Source organism: Cetorhinus maximus, chromosome 12, assembly GCF_964194155.1.
Source record: "Cetorhinus maximus chromosome 12, sCetMax3.hap1.1, whole genome shotgun sequence".
NCBI classification, from domain to species: domain Eukaryota; kingdom Metazoa; phylum Chordata; class Chondrichthyes; order Lamniformes; family Cetorhinidae; genus Cetorhinus; species Cetorhinus maximus.
The window spans coordinates 50,173,499-50,197,493 of NC_135890.1; the positions used below are offsets into that span (position 1 = coordinate 50,173,499).

The following is a 23,995-nucleotide window of genomic DNA, read 5'->3' on the forward strand; positions in this document are numbered from 1 at the left end:
GAGAGGTACATGGGCCCAGGGGACTTCTGCACTACCTGCCTAGTGCCTTTACTCTGTCTGGTGGTCATTCATTCCCTTTCTGCCTGTGCACTCTTTCCCTGTGGTGTGAGCACCTCACTGTACATGCTATCCACAAAGATCTCACTGCGGATGCTCCACAGTGACTCCAGCCACTGCTCCAGATCCGAAATGCAGATTTCAAGTAGCTGCAACTGGAGACACTTCCTGCACACATGGTCACCATGGACATTGGAAGTGTCCCTGACTTCCCACATCACACAGGAGGAGCATTCCATGTGACCGAGCTCCCTTGCCATGACTTACCCTTAAATTACTCCCTTTAGTTTTACTTCCTCTCGTTTAGAGCATATTAAGGACAGTAGAAATACTCGCCAAGTCCTACTTACCAAGGCCACACTCTTCTTTCTGAGGAAAGGTAGAAAATGAAAGGATAACCTCCTTCTCTCTTCAGCGAACTCCCTCACTCCAACTGAAGCACTCAAATGCAGCCCAATGCAGCACCCCAGAAAAATTATAATGTAGTAACCAGTCAGACTGATCTCTGGAAATATAAACTGTTCCTGTAGATGATCCTACTATTTCTACACCTAACAGGGTAAGCAAGGCTTCCATTGTGGGGAACATTATTAGATGGGAACACAGGTCTTAGATTCATCCCTCTGGTGTCCTAGCTCCATCCCTGTCTGTGATCCGTGTTCCCATCTAGTGATGTCCTCCAGAGATTCTCTGTATCTTTTCTTCCAGTTTCTGAGAAATAGTTTGTTTCTTTAAAATTATGATAAAATAAATAATGTGCATTTATATAACGCCTTTCCATGATCTCAGAGTGACCCAAAGCACTTTAGGACCATTGAAATTAAATGATTATTTTAATATGGTGGAGAGGACACTGGGTGAATGTTAAATCCTAAGAAAAATTTCAGAGGTTGGGATTATTTCTGGGTCCCAAACCCGCACGGGTTGGGGGTGTATCATATGGTGCAATCTTATGGGAGGTGGCTAATTAGCAGGCTGCTTCTGTGTTAACCCTCTGTTTAAGGATGGTGGATGGGTTCCCATGGCTGAAGGTCCAATCAGAGGACCTGAAAGTGTGGAAGGCCGATAGCCTGACCAGGAGGGGTGGGTGCACTGATGCAGGAAGAGCAGTGCAAGTGTGCTTTAAAAAGGAGGTGCTCTCTGAACAGTCCAGCAAAGTTAAAAATAAAGAATGGCCATAGTTGTCAGGCCATCATTGTGAATGGGATCCTTAACAGGATTGCTTGTATCATGTGTCTCTGGGGTGGGGGTGGATTTTGAGGAGGTGTCGATGGCCTGCAGATACCTGCTGGACTTTGGCCTCAGCAAGGGGTGTCTCCAACCTCAGGAAGAATCTTGGTGTCTTCACCAATTTTCCCCCAAGTGGGCAATTAATCATCTTAATTAACCACCCTCTGCTGCCAGGTGGGGTTTTTTATTTGTTCTTGGGATGTGAGCATCATTGGCTAGGCCAGCATATATTGCCCATTCTGAATTATGCTTGAGTAGGTGGTGATGAGCCGCATTCACGAGCTGCTGCAGTCCGTGCGGTGTGGGTACACCCACATTGCTGTTTGGAAGGAAGTTCCAGGGTTTTGATCCAGTGACACTGAAGGAACAGCAGTACAGTTCCAAGTTAGGGTGGTGTGCAACTTTGGTGGGAGTGTTCCCATGCATCTGCTGCCCTTGTCCTTCTAGGTGGCAGAGGTCACAGGTTTGGAAGGTGCTATCTTGGCGAGTTGCTGCACTGCATCTTGTACATGTTGCACACTACAGCTGTAATGTGCCAATGATGGAGGGAATGAATGATTAAGATGGTGGATGCGCTGCCAATCAAGCGGGCTGCTTTGTCCTGAAAGGAGTGGAGCCTCTTGAGTGTTGTTAGAGCTGCAGTCATTCAGGCAAGTGGAGAGTATTCCATCACATTCCTAACTTGTGCCATGAAGGTTGTGGATAGGCTTTGGGGAGTCAGGAGGTGAGTCACTCGCTGGAGAATTCCCAGCCTCTGACCTGCTCTTGTAGCCACACTATTTATATGGCTGATCTGGTTAGGTTTCTGATCAATGGTAACCCCCGACCCCAAAGTGTTGATGTTTGACTCTATTTCCAGTAGGATTGCTTGGAGTCGAGATTGCGTCGCCAAGCTGACCAGCAGCACAGTTTTCTCATTTTGCTCTCGATCCTGCCTCTAGAACGTCTCTGTGGGACCAAGAAGATTACACTCATAGAGACAGGTCAGTAAACCTTCCTATAATGCAGTATGATGTGTTCAAATTATGCTATATTTATTAAGAGATTTGGTGAGAATTGTATTAAAGCCTTTTAAAGCCCATCCCTTCAGAGGTGAAATGTTGCAAGATTCAGCACTGAATGGAGGTGTGGAACATAGCCAGGTGCGGGAAGACTAAAGTAAAAGGAAGGTCAATGATCAGTGTTGACAGTAGTTGCTCATGGTCACTGACGTATCCGATCAGGAGCCCAAGGTAGACAGATCTAATCTTGAAAAATGAGGTTTTTACGCTTTTGGCTAAGCCTCACTATTGAAATGTGAATTAAGAAGCAACTGCCAGATCCCAACACCATTGTTATTGGAAACAGTCTCCAGTGAGAAAACAATCATTGTTTAAAATAACTCACAATCAGTAACATTATCTTGGATCCTTAACCTTTTTACTCTCTGTTTCAAAATTAATCACATAGGGGAGCTGCAGCTTCTATGTCCTTGAGAATGTTTTCACTAGTCTTAATATCTAGAAAGTTTTAGTGGGTATATTGAACAGATAACCACTCTTGGGATTGTTTTAGCCACAGGTTCCAGCTCTTGCCTCCTTCTCTTCACAAGGTTGAATATAACACTAACATTAGCCCTTAAGTAGGTGTTAATGCCAAAGAAATTTATTAAGAGTAAATAAACAACACGCAATAGCATAAACAAATCATAAATATTAGCACTTGTATTTCAGCTTTTCTAACTTCTTGTATAGTAGAAAATAGTTTAGCGCAGAGTTGTGAGTTACTATGTTCTTGTGTTATTTTCTTCAAGTAGCTGTCTTTAGTGGTCCCAGATTGTTTTCTCTTCAAACTCACATTTGAAGAGATGTAGACGGATAAATACCTTTGAACCATTAACTAAAACCTCTTTGTCATAATGTTGAACTTCCAGACAACTTTTCTTGATGGACACATTTAACTTTATTTAGAGGACAGCAGCAGCAACTACATGTGTGCATCAAACTCCATAACTAAAGAAAGACTATCTCCTAGAGGTTCCCCGCTAACAGATTGGTTTACACAGATCATGTGATCTTACAGCACAGGATTATTCTTAAAGCTACAGTCCTATGTTTCTCAAAACTATAATTACTACAGTCTTAAAGAACTGTCCGTTAAATTCAGAACGTTGCCAATCAGATATACCTCTGAACAAATCTCATAGCATGTTTGTATTTGAACTGAGTGGCTTCTCTTGTCCCTCAAGCAAACTGGCTAGACACCAACTAAACAATTGTCACAATGTAGAGAGTGAACCTAGAACAGGATTTTGATTAATGAAGCTGGTTTTGACTCTTTTATGTACCATAACAGAACTTTTTAAAAGCCAATAAATTATCAAGCTAATGCTTCAACAAAAACAACCCAAAAGCTGAAAAATTCAGACAGGGTGATCACTCATTACCTGTCTTGTTGCATTGGGTTTATTTGCAATGCTACTGTACTTAAGGATCTTACCACTCTCACTAATGGACTTCAGACTTGAATGAGAAAAATTTAGGTCCCCTTTTTTGATTTCCTCATATAGTTTTTCTGAAGTTGTAGCTGTAAAAGGAGCTTGACCACATAGCCTGCAACACAAAACAGAATAATGAATCTTTTTTAGCTTTTCAATTCATTCAGAACTGTGTTTGCAGTAACCATTTGGACATTCCCTTTAGATGAATGAGTAGAATGTCCTGATCAACTATCTTCCTTGGAGATGTTAGCTCCAAGAAGACACACCTAACAATAGAATATTGGAAACTAATCAACTGCCTCTGCAGTCTCATAATCTACCACACAAGCTAGACATGGCATAATCTTCTTCTTGAGTTCTTTGCCTGAAGGCAGGTCCATCTCATAATGCCATGAACTCCACCATGGGTAGGACAAGGAGGCAGGTCCTGAATCTACCCCAGAATCAAACCTCGTGCTGGTGGCACCAATCTGATGCCAGCCAACCCCTGGAGGAGTTCAAGTTGATGAGACAACATACAACGTGCATGTTGTAATCTGGGGCTATGAATAGTGATGGTAGAAGCTCCAATTCCTTTCCATCACATGGTTGACCAGGACTGTTTCAAGCTCTTACCACCTGTTATTGGCATGTGTTGGAACAATTTACAAATTGATACTCAACATGATTGGCCACACTATGAACACACCTTCCTTGACCATCAAGTCCAGGAGTGGGACACAAACCCAGAGCTTCTGGCTCAGAGGCAGGGACACTACCCACTGCGCCACAAGACCTCCGTCCAGGCTTGACTGCAGATCTCCGAAGTGCTGTTGATGATGGACCAGCTAGTGCAATTTTCAAACAAATAATGCAGCCTCCTCTTTGGCTTGTGAGAAGTCTTGTTCTGCAGCTGCCCAGGGATTTAAAGCCGTTGACTGCGGTTGTGGTGAATGGAAATCACAAAGACTGATTTGGCTTCCACAGCATTGATTTTTGCATAAGGCACAGAAACAGGCCAACAGATCCTTGCCAGCATTTATGCACCTCAAGGGCTCCTACCGCCTTACCTCATCTAACTCGATCTGTATTTCTTTCTCGTTCATGTACTTATCTGGCTTTCCCTTAATTGTACCTGTTATTCATTTCAAATGCTTCATATGGTAGCAAGCTCCTTGTTCTCACCACTTTCGAGTAAAGAAGTTTCTCTTGAATTCCTTATTGGATTTATTAATGATTATCTTATCATGGCCTTCATTTTGAACTTGCCCACGAGTGGAAACATCTTCACAACATCTAACCCATAATCTGGAGTGTGATTGGCTGGATTGATTCTACTCATGCACATGTATAAGGCTGCACATAAATTTTCATGAGAAATAAGACAGTCAGAAAATCCCAAAAAGCATTGGGTTGGGTACATACAGGATATACATGATGATTCCAATGCTCCAGAGATCACACTGCTGACTGTAGTCATAGTTATTGATTATCTCTGGGGCTGTCAAATAATGAGAAAAGAATTAGAAATGTAAGTGGAGAATCAAAGCTCCTTGTTTTCAATTACAGTTTTCATCACCTAATCTGAGCAAAGTGCCTGCAATTTACCCATGTATAAAGGTGTACCACATGCATCCTGTAACATTGATTCACTGCCAACACCAGCACCATCCTTCAGCACAGACAAGCCAAAGTCTGTCACCTGTGAACATAAAAGCAAATGTGTGTGAAAATATACTTTCAAGAACAGCTTGTTCTCCTCTGCTTCCTAAAGGCAGAGACTCATACTAGAGTATGTCACCACCAGCTCCTCTAATACCCTATCCTGGGGTAAAGCACCACCAACCCCTTTAATATCTCAGCCAAGTGGCCATTCTTCATGTGAGCCAGGACAATTAGTGGTGGAAGGTTAGTCAGCTATTGAACCCAATTATGTCTTCATTTGACATCTGCCATGCAATTAGTTTCCAGCAAAGGGGAGACGGTGTGATTGGATAATGATCAGAATTGGGATACCTGGCTGATATTTGCAGAGTCATCAAGGAAAGCTGTGGTTAAACGTGCTTTCACTGACACACAAGGTGACATAAGCTGACTCAGTACAGATCAGTGAATGAATCTGGGATCTTCTGAATGACTCACTACCATATCACACCATGGGATACCAAACCACGAAGTTTCCTACAAAGATCAATTATCGGAAAATTTATTTCTGGTTGCACTTTGTTTAAACTTGATTGAGGCAGTTTTCTTATCATGCAGAGTAAGCTCACAGCAGATTGATGGATCATCATGGAGGTGTTGCAGAAGACAATGTGCCATTGCCCTGTGCATATATGGGAGGAAGAGATGGCTCAGACACTTAAGTGAGAGTCTTGTATTTGAGACTCTGGCATTTGACTTTGGCTCCAAAGATGTTTCAGCGGGGATCTGTTCTGGGTCATTGTCCATTATCTTGCTTGGTCATAGGATAAGATTAGGCCTCTCTGGAAGCTGCAAAAGTCTACAATATGTCCCTCAACTATCCAGACATCTAAAGTGCTGTGCCAATGTGAATGTAACATGCTCGATAATTATTTTCCTTGGTGAAGGGTGTTGTTCAACCTGTGTTCATCTGATAGTTTACTATGATTGTGAGGGTGTCAGTAACCAGAATAGAAGGCTGATTGTGGGATCTTGTTTGCACAAATTATCCACTGTATTTCCCTGCATTACAACAATAACTACACTTCAAAAATATTCCTACCAAATTTATGGAGGAGAAACCCCAATCCATGCTATCCTAAATTCTCCTTCAAACAACCCAGGCACAAAGTGTCTTTAAATACATGTGCCCTGGAAAACGGTCATTGTGATTTTGAACACCATCACACTAGGTGTAAGGAACCAGCTGACCATGGGTGTCATTAATACTGCCTGATCTTTGGGAACTCCCGAATCCATCTCATCCCCCTACTGGTTTTGCACAGGAGGAAAATGAAGAAGGTGTATCTCCTGATAAACAACAGATCAGAGACTTGTGTGAAATATTCTCACATTGGAGACAGGTTGATGCTGCCGGTGTCCTCTGACATAATTTGAAAGGAGCTGGAGGCATAAAGGCTCAGTGATGTAGTAAGCTTTACTTTCACAGACAATGCGACTCCTGTGGTCAATGCTGGTCTGCAGCTTAGATTTGAGGCTTTGCCATTACTTAATCACTGCCTTCTTAAAGCAGAGCATGTGAAGACAGAGGTCCCAATAAAATCCTTGGACGTCATTAACACCCTGGGGAGGGGAGTTGGAATTTCCTTGTGAAAAAGTTCAGCACCACTGTGACCTTCAGGTTGACAGGCTTCAAATGGCTCCCAAGGCAGCTTGATGAAATCTCTCCAGCCAGCATCCCACGAAAGGATGTGACAGTTGCCCTTGAGAGCCTCAGTCATCTTCACTGAGTCTCAGTCATTTGCAGGTCATTGAATTGCATGATGTCTTCTGCACCTCTGCTGAGGCTCTCGAGGCTACTCCTGACCATTGGGACCTGGTGCTACTCTGTCCCCACCCTACGGGCCCACAGTCTCCTGGGTCTCCCTCTGATCCCTTAGTCCTCTTGCCCTTCTCTTCCTCCTCCTCCTCCTCTTAATGCTCCTCTCCCCCTCACTGGAGGTTGTGTTTTCTACTGAGAGCACAATCCCCATCTGTGTCTGAGAGTTGACACCACTCACTCCTAGGTTACAGACAGAATATTAAATAACGTTTCAGAAGACGCCTCTCAATAAGAGGAGAGTCCTTCTGAAGAGAAAATATCCAAAATTCTACTCTGCCCAGTGAAATGAGCACTCCAAGCAGCTAAAGGTTTCTGAACTGTCAGTTCTCAGCTGCAGTTTAAAAGCCCGCCCAAACAAGGTAGCCCTGAATAAAACATATTTTCCCACCTGAAGTGAATCTGACCTTGAAGGCATATTATTGCCTTCTGGCTGTATATTTCAGTCAGAACGGTTGTTAATTGCCTCAATAGGCATTTAAATTGATATTTGACTAACGCGGGTGGGTTCCGGACTTTTTGACCTGCCCGACGACGTCATGCCACAAAAACCACTCCACAAAGCGGGAAATGCACCCGATCGCGGAGCATAAAATTCTGCCTCAGGCATGATCTAACCAGTGATTTGTATAACTGAAGCATGACTTCTACCCCCTAGCATTCTAGTCCTCTAGGTATAAAGGCCCGAGTTCCATTAGCCTTATTTGATTATCTCCTGTCGCCTTCCATGACACTTCATCCAACTTGAGTACTGTGTGCAGCTCTGGTCACCACATTGCAAGAAAGCTATGATTGCACTGGAAAGGGCGCAGAGGAGGTTTATAAGGATGTTGCCAGGACTAGAAGTTTTAGCTATGAGGAAGAATTGGATAGGCTTTTTTTTACCCCTCCTTGGAACAGAGGAGGCTGAGGGGTGACTGAATTCAAGCGTATAAAATCTTGTGGCACATAGATAGGGTTGATTAAACTTAAGTATTAAACTTAGCAGAGGGGGTCATAGATTTAAAGTAATTGGCAGAAGAATTAGAGGGGAGATAAGGAAAGATTTTTTTTCACCCAGAGGGTGGTGGGACCTGGAACTCACTGCTTGAAAAGGTGATAGAGGCAAAACTCTCACCACATTTCAAAAGTAATTTTTTAATATAGTTGTTCATGGGATGTGGGCGTCACTGGCTGGGCCAGCATTTATTGCCCATCCCTAGTTGCCCTTGAGAAGGTGGTGGTGAGCTGCCTTGTTGAACCACTGAAGTCCATGTGGTGTAGGTACACCCACAGTGCTGTTAGGGTGGGAGTTCCAGGATTTTGACCCAGCGACAGTGAAGCAACAGTGATATATTTCCAAGTCAGGATGGTGTGTGGCTTGGAGGGAAACCTGAAGCTGGTGGTGTTCCCATTCATATGCCCTTTTCCTTCCAAGTGGTAGGGGTCACGAGCTTGGAAGGTGCTGTCTAAGAACTTGGACATCTACTTGAAGAGCCATGAACTGCAGTGCCACCAAACTAGTGCAGGAAGGTGGGATTAGGTTGAGTAGCTCAGCATCAAACAGCATTGACATGATGGGCTGAATGGCCTTCTTCTGTGTTTTAAATTTTCTATGATTTCTATGAATAAGAAGGTTAGTCTAAGGGTCAAGTCTGTTATAAATCACTTTTGCTCACCATAATCAGAGAGTTCTAGGAAGGGGAACAAAGGCACCAGGGCTTAAATCAATGAGTTCTGAAGACAAACTCTACAAGTTGAATCTTGTCAGAAAAATCAACTTGTAAGGCCAAGATCCTGGTTTTGACATTGAAAGAGGGCCAGTGAAGTGGGTGCAGTGAAGGTCTTTGTGCTGATCTGGGAGAACAGAATAAAGAGAGATAACTATGAATTAGAACAAAAGCACGTATCTGAATGTAACTTTAACCAGGGACTGGCGATTTACGAATTTGTTCAGTTTTAGAATGTCACTTGATGCAAGGACAAGTCCAGGGTAAGACTACATTCTGTAACCCACCATTACAGCCGTGCCCGGTGAATGACACAGTGTCCAGTGCAATGAAAGTGAGCTATTTTAAAACATTCAGAAAGAAAACTGATTTCTGATTCAAAAGGGAGAAAAGGAATATGAATTTTGGAAAGACCATTAGGTGTCCTTTGGAAAGATCACGATGAATTTAACCAATTAGTCTTTTCTCATTTTTAGCTGCTTCTTATACACCACTTATGTCTCTTGCTTGCAATAAATTATGAAAGATTATTTTTCTGCAAGGCACTTGAAAATAGGTCTAGTATACCTACTCAAGACTTGTTTTAAATATCCATTGATACATTTTCATAGTTAACCCAGAATTATTACAATGGGCTGAATCTCCTGAGAAATGGGAGTCACCGTCGAATTGTCACTCCGCTCCTATTTCACAGGCGTCTGGTCAGGGCCAGAAAGGTGAAGTGTACCTGTTCTGGGAGTCCTTCTTCGTAGGGCAGGATTGTCGGAGGAAGCCAAGCCATGGCACTAGCTGTCATATTCCGGTAAGTAGAGAGTTTAAAGTCCCCAAAGCCATTTTGAGAAGCTACGCAGAGAAGGTAAGTATGTAAGTTGAGGGAGTAGGGAGGCGGGTCGGTGAGGGGGTAGGGTGAGTCGGGGTGGGGGGGGGTGGTTAGTTGGGTCAGGGGAGTGGTAGAGTGGGGGGTTATTTGTGGGGGGTGGGGGACAGTAGTTATCCAGGAGTTACAACTGGTTTTAATCCTTCTAACCTTTCCTGGGACGTTATTCTGGTAAGTGAGTCAGAACCATCCAAAGCCTCTGACTTTAACTCAGAGTTTCAAAGGGTTCCAGACACAGGGGAAATGCCTATCAGAAGTCCAAATTTCCCAGACAATTCTGATGTGTCAGTGCACTGGGACCTCTGAGGTATCCCCCAGTGCATCCTCGGGAGATACCTCCAGGGTACAACTATCCAAATATCAGAAGTTCTGGGCCAACATAAAATCAGAATGGCTTACAAACTGCCAATTCCAGTGTATTACATTGTATATAGACTGATAGCAGAAGGTGCATCACTGGTAAAGCTTACTTTGATATTGAGTTTCATTCCATTGTCATCTGCATCATCATTACTTTTAACCAGGATATTTTCCAGCTTCAAATCCCTGTGAATAATATCTAAAAAAGACAGAGAATATTTAAAAATTAGTGTTCTGCAGTAGCGTAGATCCAAAATAATGGGAAGAATTTTCTCCCCGTTGGACGGGCTGAGTGGGCATGAGCAGGTGCGCAACCAATCGCCGCCATTTTATGTGGGTGGGCCAATTAAGGCCCGCCCGACGTGACACACACCTGGAAACACTGAGCGCTCCCTGTGCGGGCAGGGGGCAGAGGGAGAGTCGGGGCATGCGATCTTTCGTGCATGCGCACAAAAGCACGCAGAAATCTCCCTGAGGCATGGAGCTGCCTCAGGGAGATTATTTTCTTTATGAAAACTTAAAAAAAAATAGAAAAAATTATTCAAACATGTCCCCTCATGTGACAGTGTCACATGAGCTGGGACATATCAATGAATTTTAATAAAATTTTTTATTTAATTAATAAACACTTCATGAAACCTCATCCCACCCGTGGATGAGGTTTCATGATAAATGCAAAGGCCGCCTGGGCTCTTCGCCTGCCTGCCAACCTTAAAATTGGACGGGCAGCCCTGAGAATCAGTTAAATTCATTAATTAATGGCCTTAATAGGCCTTTGACAGTTCTGTGGGCGTGCAGTGGACTTTGCTGCGCGCCCGCCGAACTGAGAATCAGAATGAGGCGCGGTGACATCGGGACGCACAGCCGACGTCACCGCGCGCCATTTTACGTGTCGACAAGTGGGGCCCGTCCCCGGACGCCGACCAGAAGGTTCAGGCCAATGTTTCCAGCTTTATGTCAGTATAACATCTAATCAGGTAGAACAGGGTGCCCAGATTGGGACCCAAGGCCTAGGGTCTGTCCCCTTCCATGACACTTTATCCAGCTTGCTCTGCTCAAAGCTCAAATAACTCAATTGTATTTTCACTTGCAATGGCTTATTCCACAACCCTGTAGGGACAACCATTGACGGGTGCAATCCATTGATGGATAACCTCCCCTGAGTGCCACTACCCATTGGATACATGGATTCATCCTTATTGGTCTTACTTGCTGGCCTGGTCTGTTTGACATTCCTGGGCCTCGAATTCTCAAATGGATGTTCTTAGTATTCTTGCATCAATGGTACGTATTCACAACTTCCCATAGATACTTCCTTGGATTCAGTAATGTCACCGTAAGCTGATCTCATGCCCATTGCTTTCCACTGACACAGCCCAATTTCTGCCAATCTGATCATGTAACTCAGAGGAGGAAATGCCACCCTCTTGTCATACTAACAGGACACAGGTCTGGAGTTTTCCCTAGGTTGTTTGTTTACGCCCAAAATAAGCCAAACCAGTGCAAAGGAATGAGAAATTTCAAGCAGAAATTACTTCCAGAATAAATTGAGTTTTCATGATTTATTGTGCTGGTTTTAAAAAGCATAATGCTGGAATGCAGCCTCCCTCCCCCGCCCCTCACCCACACCCACCCCTCCCCCCAACCCCCATCACCACACACCCATAGATTGAATTAATCGTATGGCGAGTTTCCGCTAATTGTGCTCACTTTGGGCTTTCAAAAAGACTCATAATTTTAAGCACCTTTTTAAAAAAAAAATGTTGCAGGGCACTAATAAATATGTTTTAGTAGCTTGGAAATTCTCTATTAATTTACTAAGAAACTGACTATTGTACACAAATGTAACCGGCAAATGTAAAAGTTCTTTTAAAGTAATTTTCGGTTATCTAAAATCAGGTTACTCACAGTTGGTGAACTAGACACTCTGCTTAAAAGGCTTATTCTTTGTGAAATGGGATTAAATATTGGGAAAACTGAAACCATTGTTTTTGGATCCTCGCTCCAAACTCAGTTTCCTAGCTACTGACTCCATCCTTCTCCCTGACACTGACTGAGACCAAACCTGGTTGTTTGCAAAACAAAAACAGAATTACCTGGAAAAACTCAGCAGGTCTGGCAGCATCGGTGGAGAAGAAATCAGTTGACGTTTCAAGTCCTCACGACCCTTCGGCAGAACTGAGTATAGTTAGGAGAGAGGTGAAATATAAGCTGGTCTAAGGTGGGGGGCGGGGGGAGAGAGAAGTTGAGGGTGGGGTGATTGTGGGGATAAGCAAGCAGTGATAGGAGCAGATTTGCAACCTTGGTGTCATGTTTGACAGTGTGTTGTGCTTCCCACCACACATTCGCACCATTGTACGATCGCCAGTTTCCATCTCTGTAACATCAGCCGACTCCTGGCTCCGCTCATCTGTTGCGGAAACCCTCGCTCATGCCTGGACTTCACAATTCCCACACACTCCTGGCTGCTCTCCCACATTCTACCCTCAATAAACTTGAGGTCATCCAAAGCTCATGTCTTAACTCGCACAAAGTCTCATTCACCTATAATCCCTGTGCTTGTTGACCTATGCTGGCTTCTGATCAAGCAGTGTCTTGACTTTTAAAATTATTATCCTTGTTTTCAAGTCCCTGGACAGTCTCACCTCCCCCTACATCCATAATCTCCTCCGGCTTCATAACCTTCCAAGATATTAGTGCTCATCTAATTCTGGCCTCTTGAGCATCCCTGATTTTAATTGTTCCATTGTTGGTGGTCATGCTTTCAATTGCCTAGGTCCCAGCCTCTGGAATTCCTTCAGCATTTCTCTACCTCTCTTTCCTCCTTTAAGCCATTCCTTAAAAACTAACCATTTGACAAAGCTTTTGACCATTTAACCTAATTATCTCCATATGTGGCTTGGTGTTCTGTTTTGTTTTGTAACACTCCAATGAAGCACCTTGGACACTTTATCACATTCATTAAATGTGTTATATAAATATAAGTTGTAGTTAATAAGTCAATGTTCAGCTGTATTAATAAAACTGCACCAGGTTAACACTCCTTAAATATATCGAGGAGTATTTTTGAATCCAATTTTTAAAAAAAATTACATTCTAACTGTTGCCTGATTGTGTTGGTTTGTGGAATATTTTATTTTTGGCAATAGATAAATTGATTTGGGCAGAGCAAAAAGAACTTCTGAAAACCAGAGCAATCTGTGGCCAGATTGCCCATTGCACCCAAAGCAGCAACTCTTGGCCTGCTTCTTTTGCATGCTCTATCACGTACTTCTTTAGCCTTTCATTAGGCAAATGGTTTGTACTTTATTTAGGTGAGGTCAGAATGAAGTATTGAGCTGCTTTATTTCTCAAGCACCAAGTGAACATTTGCAGCAACATTTACAAGTGGATTTGCTTAATTGAATCACACAATTTCTTTTTGAATAATAAGACAAAATAATTAACGATCACCTGGGTCTAGTACACAATGGGTGTGATGCACTCATTGATTACTGAGGCAGTATAATGAATTACTTATTGTTTTAGATCTTTGGCGAATAACATCAATGCCTCATCACTCATTTGTATTTTAACCACTTTTTGTTTCAGTACATTTTTATATATTAACTTGTGTGAATGTACTTTGATTTCTGGGGTACGGTGGCATAGTGGTTATGTTACTGGACTAGTAGTCCAGTAGGTTTGGCTATTAATCTTGAGGTGAGCTCAAATCCCAACAATGCAATTGAGGAACTTAAGTTCAGTTAATTAATTGAATAAATAAAGCTAGTGTCCATAATGGTAACCATGAAACAACTGATTTGTCATAAAAACTCAACTGTTTCACCAATATCCTTTAGGGAAGGAAACTCACTGCCTGTACTCAGTTTGATCTAAATGTGACTCTGGACCCTCAGTAATGTGGTTACACTTAACTGCCCTCTGAGATGGCCTAGCAAGCCATTCACTTGAATCAAAACTATGTTAATCCATAATCCACATGATCTGCAGCAGTTCAAGAAGGCAGCTGATCACCACCTTCTCAAAGCCAATTAGGGATAGGCAATAAATGCTGGCCTTGCCAACGACACCCACCTCTCACGAATGAATGAAAAAAAAGCCCAACATTTAACTGCAGCAGTTTCCAAATTATTTATGTGGAATATTGATGTTTCTTAAATCTCTAAATGTGACAGTACATAAATCCTAAACTTGAACACAAAGATCTGTTAGTGTTAGCAACTTGAGATATATGCAAATTAATGGGAAGATGGGTTTAAACATTATAACAGGTAATGTAGTACATACAGTGTGGTCCATGAGGACGAAATGTTTTTCCTCACCTGATCCCAACTGTCAGACAGACTGGATTAGTCCTTTGACATGGTTTACAAGGGTGAATGTTGCAAAGCTTTGCTCAGTTTAACATTTCAATCCAAACAACAGTACCTTCAAAATGTCAGCATAGATTATATGATCAAATCTCTGGACTGGGGCTTTTGACTGGACAATTGTACCAGCACTGAGTCAAACCTAATACTTAGGGCAATAGCTTTATCTATTATCTATTATAATTTCATGAGGCCCCACACTCCCTACAAATTTTCCCCCCATATTGTCTAATGTTATTAAACTGTTAGAATGACAACTAAACAAACATGTGGAATAAACCTTAACATTTGAGTCCCTGAATTTAGGAGATTAAGGAGTGATCTAATTGAGGTGCTTATAAGGTGACTGAAGCAATTGATGGGGTAGATAAGAGAGAAATATTTTCAACTGGTGGGGGAATCCAGGACAAGGGGCAATAACCTTAAAATTAGAGCTATGTCAGGATGATGTCAGGAAGCACTTCTTCACAGGAATGGTCGTGAACGTCTGGAAGACTCCCTCAAAAAGTCATTGAGGCTACAGCCATTGAAAATTTCAAAACAGGGATTGATAGAATTTGTTAGGTCACTGTTTTAAAGACTATGGAAAGAAGGTGGTAAATGGAGTTGAGGTACAGATGATCCATGAACAAGCTTGAGGGGATGAATGGCCAATTCCTGTTCCTAGCTTCCTACTTCAAGGATATGTTGAAAATGTTAGATGTGCCACAATATAGTTACAAATAGTTTTTTTTCCGCTAATACAGTAAGTTGGCAATTGGCGCAATGTAAATATTGCAGGTCAAAGGTCTCACAGTGTGAGCCACCACATGGTTTAATTGTAGCATTTTCTATCTAATATTTCTAGAGGGGGCATAAATAACGTACTTGGGTTTGACCAGCAGCAGATGACCACAAGAGATGGAAATAGAACATATAGAATTACAGAAGGTCGTTGGTAAGTATTAGTTAAAATGCTACAGCTGTTAAGGTAGTACAGAGCATCTTACCATTTTTGTGGAGGTAAAAGATTGCACTTGCCAAGCTGGAAATTATCTGTTTCGTTTCAGACTCAGTGAAATTGCCTTTCTCTTCCAGAATTCCCTTGAGCTCCCCAAGTTCACAGAATTCAATGACAAGGTAGACTTTCTAAATCAGAAAGGAGGAATGGAGAAGAGTACAGTGTCCTTCAGTTAATGATTTTGCTTATACCGTAATTTACCTCACATCACCCACTGAAGGAATGGTTGTATGGGAAACAGTCCTATCAATAAATGAGGCAAGAAGATAAATGACCTTTTTTTTAATAATAAAAACAGGAAATGCTGGAAAACCTCAGCAGGTCTGGCAACATTTACAGTCTTTGGTACTTAACATTGAGTGCAACAACTTCAGACCATGAGCTCTGCCATCCATTTTGTTTTTTTCCACCCCATCCCCAAGGGCCAGTCTCTAACTTGTTGCCATGTTTTGCTTTCAGAAAGTGCTGACCCTTGTTCTGCTATCTGACCTTTATGCCACTATTAACACCCGCCTTAGTCTTTAATCCTATCATTACCTCTCCCTTTGTCTTTTATCCATGATATCTTTGTCATTTAATCTCTCCTGAGCTCCAATTTATCCTTGGCCTTCTATTTTGCTCCACCTGCCCCAACCCCTCTCTTCAACAGCATAAAACCCATCACATTTTTACCTCTCTTTGAAATGTTAACTCTGTTCCTCTTTCCACAGGTGCTGCAAGATTTGCTGAGTTTTTCCAGCATTTCCTGTTTTTAATTTCAGATTTCCAGCATCTGCAGTATTTTGCTTTTATTTTTTGACCTTCATGCCTTCTCTGAAATGAACTTATTTTTAAAAAGTGTGGATTGACTCAATGACAGCTTTATGCACAATTTTAACTAAAGATCATTAACACACTCCAAGGCACCTGCCAACACCAAGTTTGAGCTAACCAGCAGGGTGAAATGAGAGCAGTTTCAATCAGTGACTCTGTCGCCCTTCCTCCCTCTGTTCAGCATCCCTCCCAGATAGCATGGCTGAGAATAGCAATTGTCTGGAACTAAATGCTTGTTCTACCACTTGGAGGTATAATGTGTTGATGGACAACACCTAAACACCAACTCCATCATGTTTTACTGTAACTAAATAAAATGAAATCTACCCAACTCCATGATGAAGTGAAGGGCAGATTATCACCACTTGCTAAAATCACAAGAAGGGGCACTTCTTCCTTGTTTGAGCTTGGACGATCAGGTGGGAACTATCATGTGAAATTCACTTGATTTTCTGTCCATGAATTTAAATAGCAAGGCAGGGAGAATAAATGGGGCAGATGTGGCATGACCTCACCAGTGCATGCTCCAGCCATGCCCCTGCCCCCTACCAGTGGGAAGCCTTTCATCTCATCCAGTGATTTGCATGACTGCAGCAGTTGGATTTATGAAGCTCTATGGATTAAACTTCACTCTGTTGTACCCAATTTATGGACCTAAAACAGGCACAAATGTGACCAGTTAGCAGTATAGAGGCTAATGTCTAATTGACACCTAAGTTTGGGCCGTTGCTAAATTGGCTGAAGGCTTTCTTTTAAACTGTCCTGGCAGCCGCCTAGAATTAGCACAGGTCTCATTTTAATATTGAAATAAGGCTCCAGCGCTCATCTTAGCCCAGGAGAGAGGGTCCAGCTGCCATGGTTGGGGTTTGTGGCCAATGCACCCCCTTTCCCTCCAAAGGCAGGAGTTGGCGTTTCCAGCTGCCATGGGTGGCAGGTGCCAGAGATGCACTGGAAAGGTCACTTGCATCAGCTGTCTCATGGTGATGAGGTGCCTTCTTACTGATCACACAGGTTCCGATGGCACTGGAGGGCACTGACTGGTGCAATGGTGGTATAACTGCTTGGATTGCGAGCTGCTAATTTTTGGCCACTCTCTTCTCTTCCTGTTACACTTACATTCCACTCATAGTAGTTAATGATTATTGTGACTGATTTAGTTTTCTCTTTATAAACCATGGTATGAATGACTTCATAAATCTTTGATGTGTGTTTAATATTTGCCACTGTACAAGGAGTTGGGTGACCTGAGGCAAACCTTACTGCGTAGCTTACTGCAAGTGGGATAATGCGAGCCCTTGGGTTATAGCTGTGCAAGAGCAGAGAATTCTAATTGTACAGCTTCAGATTTTAGGAGATAATTGCTTATTGAAATTGCAGTAAAAACTGTGATCGCACAGGATGACTACCGCATGCCTGAGGCTTCCATCCAAATAACATTGAGATTTATGTAAGCTTTTGTTTTTTTTTTTAAAAAAGTCGTTTGGAGAAACAATTGATTTTGAAGAAGTGAAATCAAGTAAGCGATAAATGGAGCTGCTTTATATCCAAATGATTAGAGAAATACTGTGGAAATTCAGGGAGAGACAGAGGAAAGCATTTCATCTTTCAAAGGGTGTTACAAGACAGCCCAGAATAGAATGCAGGGCTACGTGACTTTGTGCCACTAGTTACTCAGGTTGCGGAAAATACAGTGCTCCTATTTAAGAAGACAGATGGGTTTGCGTCAATGTTTAATCATGTTTTGTAATAGCGCTCTGCATTAAGCCCATTAGAGTAAGTGGTTCCATTTTGGAACAATGCTCAGATTTTAAACGAAGTGATTTGTTTTCTTGTCCATAAGATAGAATATAATAAGTTTTGCAATTTATTCTCACTGGGCATTGAGTAACCCTTGCATTCATGTCCCAGACTAACTTTTATTTTATTGAGGACTAATGTGGGAAGATTCATTGAAATGATAAAAATTTCCAGTTATTATTTTAAGTGGGATGAAAAATGTTCTTAGAACCATTGAAGGAAAATAGGTACCCAGGAACAGAAGCAGGTCACTTAACCCTTGAAGCCTGTTCATTCAGTGAGATCATGGCTGATTTGTGACCTAACTCCATGTACCTCTCTTTGCCTTATATTCCTTAAGAGCTTTGCTTAACCAAAATCTATCAATTGAAGATTTAAAATTAACAATTGACCAGGAATCAAATCAACAATTATGAAGAGAGTTTTAAACTTCTACCATCAATACATGTAGAAGTGTTTCCTAACCTCATTCATGAAAAGTCTGGCTCTAATTTTTAGGTTATGTTGCCTAGTCCTACATTCCCCAATCAGTGGAAATAATGTCTCTCTATCTACCCTATCTGTTCCCTGAAAATTTTGACCAAATCGCCCATTAATCTTCAAAATTCAAGAAAATCCAATCCTGGTTTGTGCAATCTCTCTTGATAATTTGACTCTTGAAATCCAAGTGTCATTTGAGTAAATCTACACTGTTCTCCCTCCTAGGCCTATATATCTTTCCTGAGGTGTGGTTACCAGAATTGAACATGATAGTCCATGTGTGGTCTAACCACGTCTTTGTATGGTTGTAGCATGACTTTTAATTCCTTGTGTTCTTATCGGGCAGAATTTTACGACAGTGGGATTTTACGTTCCCGCTGAAGTCAATGGGGTTTAGAATGCCTCGCCGCATTTTACGGCCCCATCTCCGCTGAAATGGGGCCGTAAAATTCTGCCCATCATCTTGACATAAAGCCTAGCATTCCATTAGCCTTTTTGGTTATTCTTTATACTTGTTCATTATATTTCATTAATCTATGTTCATGCAGCATTAAGTGTCTTTAGACCTTCACTACCTCTAGCTTTTTAAGGTTTAGAAAGTTTTCTGATCTTTTTTAGATCCAAAGGAGATTGTCTCACACTTGTCTGCATTGAAATCCATTTACCAGTTTTGCCCATTCACTTAATCTATCAATATCTGTTTGTAATTTTATGCTTCCATCTACACTGACTGTAATGTGGCCTATCTTTATGTCATCAGCAAAATTGAATATATGGCTCTTTATCTCATTATCACAGTTCTTAGTAAATATAGTGAATAGCTGAGGCCCCGACCTAAATCCCTGCGGAAACCCTGTAAAAAGAAAGGGAGCATCTATTGATGTTACAACGCCAGGGGCAGTACTTCATGCACGTGCGCGCTCCATTGTTAGACAAATGAACTGCATCGTAAATTTTGGAGTGCCATCTATATTCCTGGCAACAAGACATCATAAATATGCAACATTTTGCATCATTTAGTGCAAAGCAACAAATTGCTTCAAAAATTCTTTTTCAAGGCCTTTCATTTAGTTGATTCTCAAGTAAATAAACTGGATTTCTCCAAGGAAGGGTGGAATTGAAACACTGGGATGCAGCGCTAAACATAATTACAAATTTTCACCACAAACTTGATTTCACGTTTGGAGGGTGGTGAAGAGGGAGTTTTATTACTGTAATTTTATCAGAAGCCTGCACTGTGTGGGGAACAGATTTTCCCCAAATTGGCCAATTAATGGCCAGCAGATGGGCACACCATCTAATTTAGGACAGCAAGTGGACTCTCGAAACTGGAGGGTCAATAGGCCCCTCCTATTCTCCCTCTACCATGGGAGAAGCAACCAAATGCCTTTGCAGGTAGGCATCCCAACACCATCTCAAACTTTTTTAACTTTAACATCAAAAAATGTCTTCAGTATCCAGACCACCATTGGAGGGGAGGGGGTAACCTCTCCGCTGGCTGGCCTTTGGCTGCAGCTGAAGCCAGGCAGACCGAAAGGGCCGCTAAGTCCACCTAGAGTATTGGGCCCCTGGTCTGCTGCTGGGAGGCCACCCCCAGGCAGCTGGCCTGTTCCCCAATGCCTCCAGAGACCTTGAGGCCAGCTGAAAAATTCCAGTCAGCCTCCAGTATTAGGCCTTAATACTATCGATGTCAGTGTATAAGTCAACCTTTGAAGTCTCAAAAAATCCCTACAAAAACGGGGCTCGACTTAGTATAAAGTGAACCATTGGCGTGGATGATCGCGATTTTGAGATGTCATCGTGGACGTGTATTAAACCCCCATGCATCATCGCTACAGTCCATATCACCTGCTTGATCCCTTGCACCTAGTTAGAAGATGACTGGTAAGCAAAACATGCATTTGTGGGGTGAAAAATTGAGGCTGACTACTAATGACAATATAGCATATTATGGCTGAAAAGGGGTCAACTATGCCGAATATATGCAATAAAAAAATTTGAGGGGAGTGGAAAAATGGGGTTGTCTTATATGCCGGTTCCACTTACATACCGCAATTTACAGTAAGCTGAATTGGCTACCCAAAGCTGTGGGCAGTTAGTTCTGTCTACACTGCCACCCCCCCCTCCCCCTACCCCGCACCCCCCAATTGCATCTCCAGGAAAATCAGCCAGGGGCAGGGTGAAGCCCACAAACTTGCACGCTGGCCAGCACATGCACATTTACACACCAAGCCACCTCCGTGCCTGTTCCCATCAGGGCCTAAAATTTCAGCCTTACAACAGGCCCAAATGTCCTGGCGTTCAGGAGAAAAGCAAAGGATTCCCACTCCTGATTATTGTCTCTGTTCTAAGTGAGGGAGTGTGTACTTTGTGTGAGAGACATGTATCAATTTCGACTGTTGTGCCCTCCAAGGTTGGATAACCTGCTGATCCCACACATAGGAGCCAACCATAAGCTTCCTTGATGTTGTACAAGGGGTGAGATTGGATTGGTCATCATCCACAGTGGGAAGGAAAATCAGGCGAGTTGTATAATAAGCAGCCAATCCAATATTGCCCATTCTACACCACTGAAAGTTAAAGTTAGCTCTGCAGAGTGTCCCCTTTGAAGAGGTGCCCAAGGGCTACTGGGGGGAACCATAGCCCATGAACAGTTATCTGCTTCAGAGTAGGAGGGAAGATAAACCGAGAAAAGTGAAGTGAATTAAATAACTTGGTTAAAATTAGAAATACAAACAGAATAGAAAGGTCACCTACATAATCTGGAACTCTCTCCCACAAAAAGCTGTTGAGGCTAGGTCAACTGAAAATTTCAAACTGAAATTGATAGATTTTTGTTAGGCCTTGGTATAAAAGCTCATAGAATCAAGGTGGGTAGACGGAGCTTAGGAACAGCTCAGCAATGATCTAACTGAATGATGCATTTGGCCCGAGGAGTTGAATGTCGTCCTGTCTCAATGATCCCATAACAATGTAAGTTGCAGCCTGAGAGATCTGATGAGGTGCAATAGAAAATGCAAATCCTTTCCTCCTCCTAATAATGTGTTCTTAATTGCTGATCTGCAAATATTCCTGATAGCTTCTCCCAATGTTATGGAAAACAATTTATCACGATAGATTTGTTGTAATCAAAACAAAACCATTACTGAGTAAGTATCATACAAAGTTCAAAGCTTGTTTTCCAAATTTCTTAGCTTGAAACCCAGTACCTTTGTGGTCTCATAAACTTCTGCTAATTTAATAATATGTTCATGGTTCACCATCTTCAAGATGGCAATCTCCCTCTCCAGCATTTTAACAGCTTGGCTTCCAGCCTGAAACAAGAAGACAGGAGTCTTGTTCAACCTCCACAGTGGATATCACAGCAAACAGTTTAAATACAACACTTGGGAAAAGGACTTTTTTTTTCCCCTGGCCTGAATTAACCAACTGCAGTTGGTTTCAGGACCCCTAGGTTAAACATTAGCCTCTCCTCCTGAAATCTGTCCAGTGACCCCTGCTGGAAGTACCATGTATTGGTGCCAGGTGTGCAGATTGTCATGTTATTATAATGATATAAGACCTTGGGCTTATTTACTGTACAAGACACAAGGCACCAATCACTCATAAGGGATTGGATATACACGTTGTGGGTTCATTTATTAAGACTAGGCACATGGGAACAGTTCTACATAGGTATAAAACTTGAAGGTGTCAGTATAAGTATGAGCTCTGCTCAAAGCAAAAGTGAAACTAAGAACAGATCACATGACACATTTCCCTTCTAGTGATGTCATGCTGCTACCCCTTAATGGCATATTACAACAGATCTGTGACTGCTTGACTTATATAACTCACTGACACCCAGTATTGAGGCAATAATGGGCACTTGGGTGAGGCATTGGAAGGCAACTGGATCATGCAGGATCCTAGGCGCTTCATCTTCCAATGCTGTGCTGGCAGGCAAGGACTTAGATAACCTCCTCTGAAATATTTGAAATGTTTTGATCATCTGAGAAATAGAAGAATGTTAAATAGCCAGTATAAGTACAGGTTTTATGTTGCCCCATAATATGTCAGGGCTAGGGGTGGTGGTGGTAGGTTGGGGGGAGGGGTTGTAGGAGCAGAATAAATGATTGCTAAATACATTTAAAAATTTCAACAAAACCAAGCTGCATTCCTATGTAGGAATAAACTGGAAAAGGCCAGCTGGGCAAACAGTCCCAAAGACAAATCCCTCTTCATCACCTATATACTCAAATATCCATACAATTCTCTTCTATGCTATCTGACTCACTGACTAATTCATCTCACATACTCACCATAAAGTAATTAAATGCCCCAGATACAGAGACTTGAACACATCATCCAGGCTTTAAGAAAAACATTCTTGGGCTATTGGCATTGTTAACAAAGCCAGCATTTATGGCCCATCCCTGGAATGACACACCAGCAGAGTACTGCTGCAGTCTTGCACTGTCAGAGGTACCATCTTTCAGTGAAGCCAAGATTGCTCTCTCAGGTGGATGAAAAAGATCTTGTGGCACAAGACAAAGAAGGGCACAGTTTTCCCCTGTATCCTTTCCAGATTTTGTTGTTATATATTTTATAATTTTACAGTTTTATATATTAATGGCCTGGACTTAGGTATGCAAAGCATAATTTCAAAGTTTGCAGGCAATGTGAAACTCAGAAATATAGTAAACAGTAAGGAGTTTAGTAACTGACCCCAAGAACGCATTGACAGACTGGTGAGATGAGCATACACATAGCAGATGTAACTTTACGCAGAAAGGTGTGAAGTGATACATTTTGATAGGATGAATGAGGAGGAGCAATATAAACTAAACGGCACCATTTTAAGGGGGTTCTGGAACAAAGGTGGTAAACATACATACATGTTTAAGGTAGCAGTATATGTTGAGAAAGTTGTTGCAAAAGCATCTGGGATCCATGGATTTATAGCAGAAGCACAGGGTACAAAAGCAAAAGTGTTTGCTGAATGTTTACGAATCACCGGTTAGGCCCCGGCTCAAGTATTGCAGCCAGTTCTAAACACGACACTTTAGAAAGGATGTCAAGGCCTTACAGAGGGCGCAAGGGGGATTTCTTAGAATGGTACCAGAGATGAAGAATTTCAGATTTGTGGAGAAACTGGAGAAGCTAGGGTTATTCTGTTTACAGCAGAGAAGGTTAAGGGGAGACTTAATAGAGGTGTTCAAATACATGAAGGGTTTTGTGGGAGTGAATAAGGCAAAAACTGTTCCCTGTGGTGACAGAAAGGTTGATGACCAGAGGATGCATATTTCTAGAGCTGAGGTGAGGGGAATATTTCTACA

The 23,995-nt window shown here is 42.2% G+C and overlaps 1 protein-coding gene across 1 annotated transcript in view; it reads right to left on the minus strand.

Annotated features, from left to right (window-relative positions):
• The window catches only part of LOC144687434 (serine/threonine-protein kinase 33-like), a 122,472-nt gene that overhangs the window by 13,441 nt on the left and 85,036 nt on the right, over window positions 1-23,995 (minus strand). The window contains exons 3-8 of the mRNA XM_078553579.1: window positions 21,887-21,991; window positions 15,577-15,715; window positions 10,325-10,413; window positions 5,354-5,447; window positions 5,171-5,246; window positions 3,766-3,878 (exon numbers count right to left, since the gene is read on the minus strand). Coding sequence (XP_078409705.1) covers window positions 3,766-3,878; window positions 5,171-5,246; window positions 5,354-5,447; window positions 10,325-10,413; window positions 15,577-15,715; window positions 21,887-21,991 — 616 coding nt within the window. The remainder of the gene's footprint in view (window positions 1-3,765; window positions 3,879-5,170; window positions 5,247-5,353; window positions 5,448-10,324; window positions 10,414-15,576; window positions 15,716-21,886; window positions 21,992-23,995) is intronic.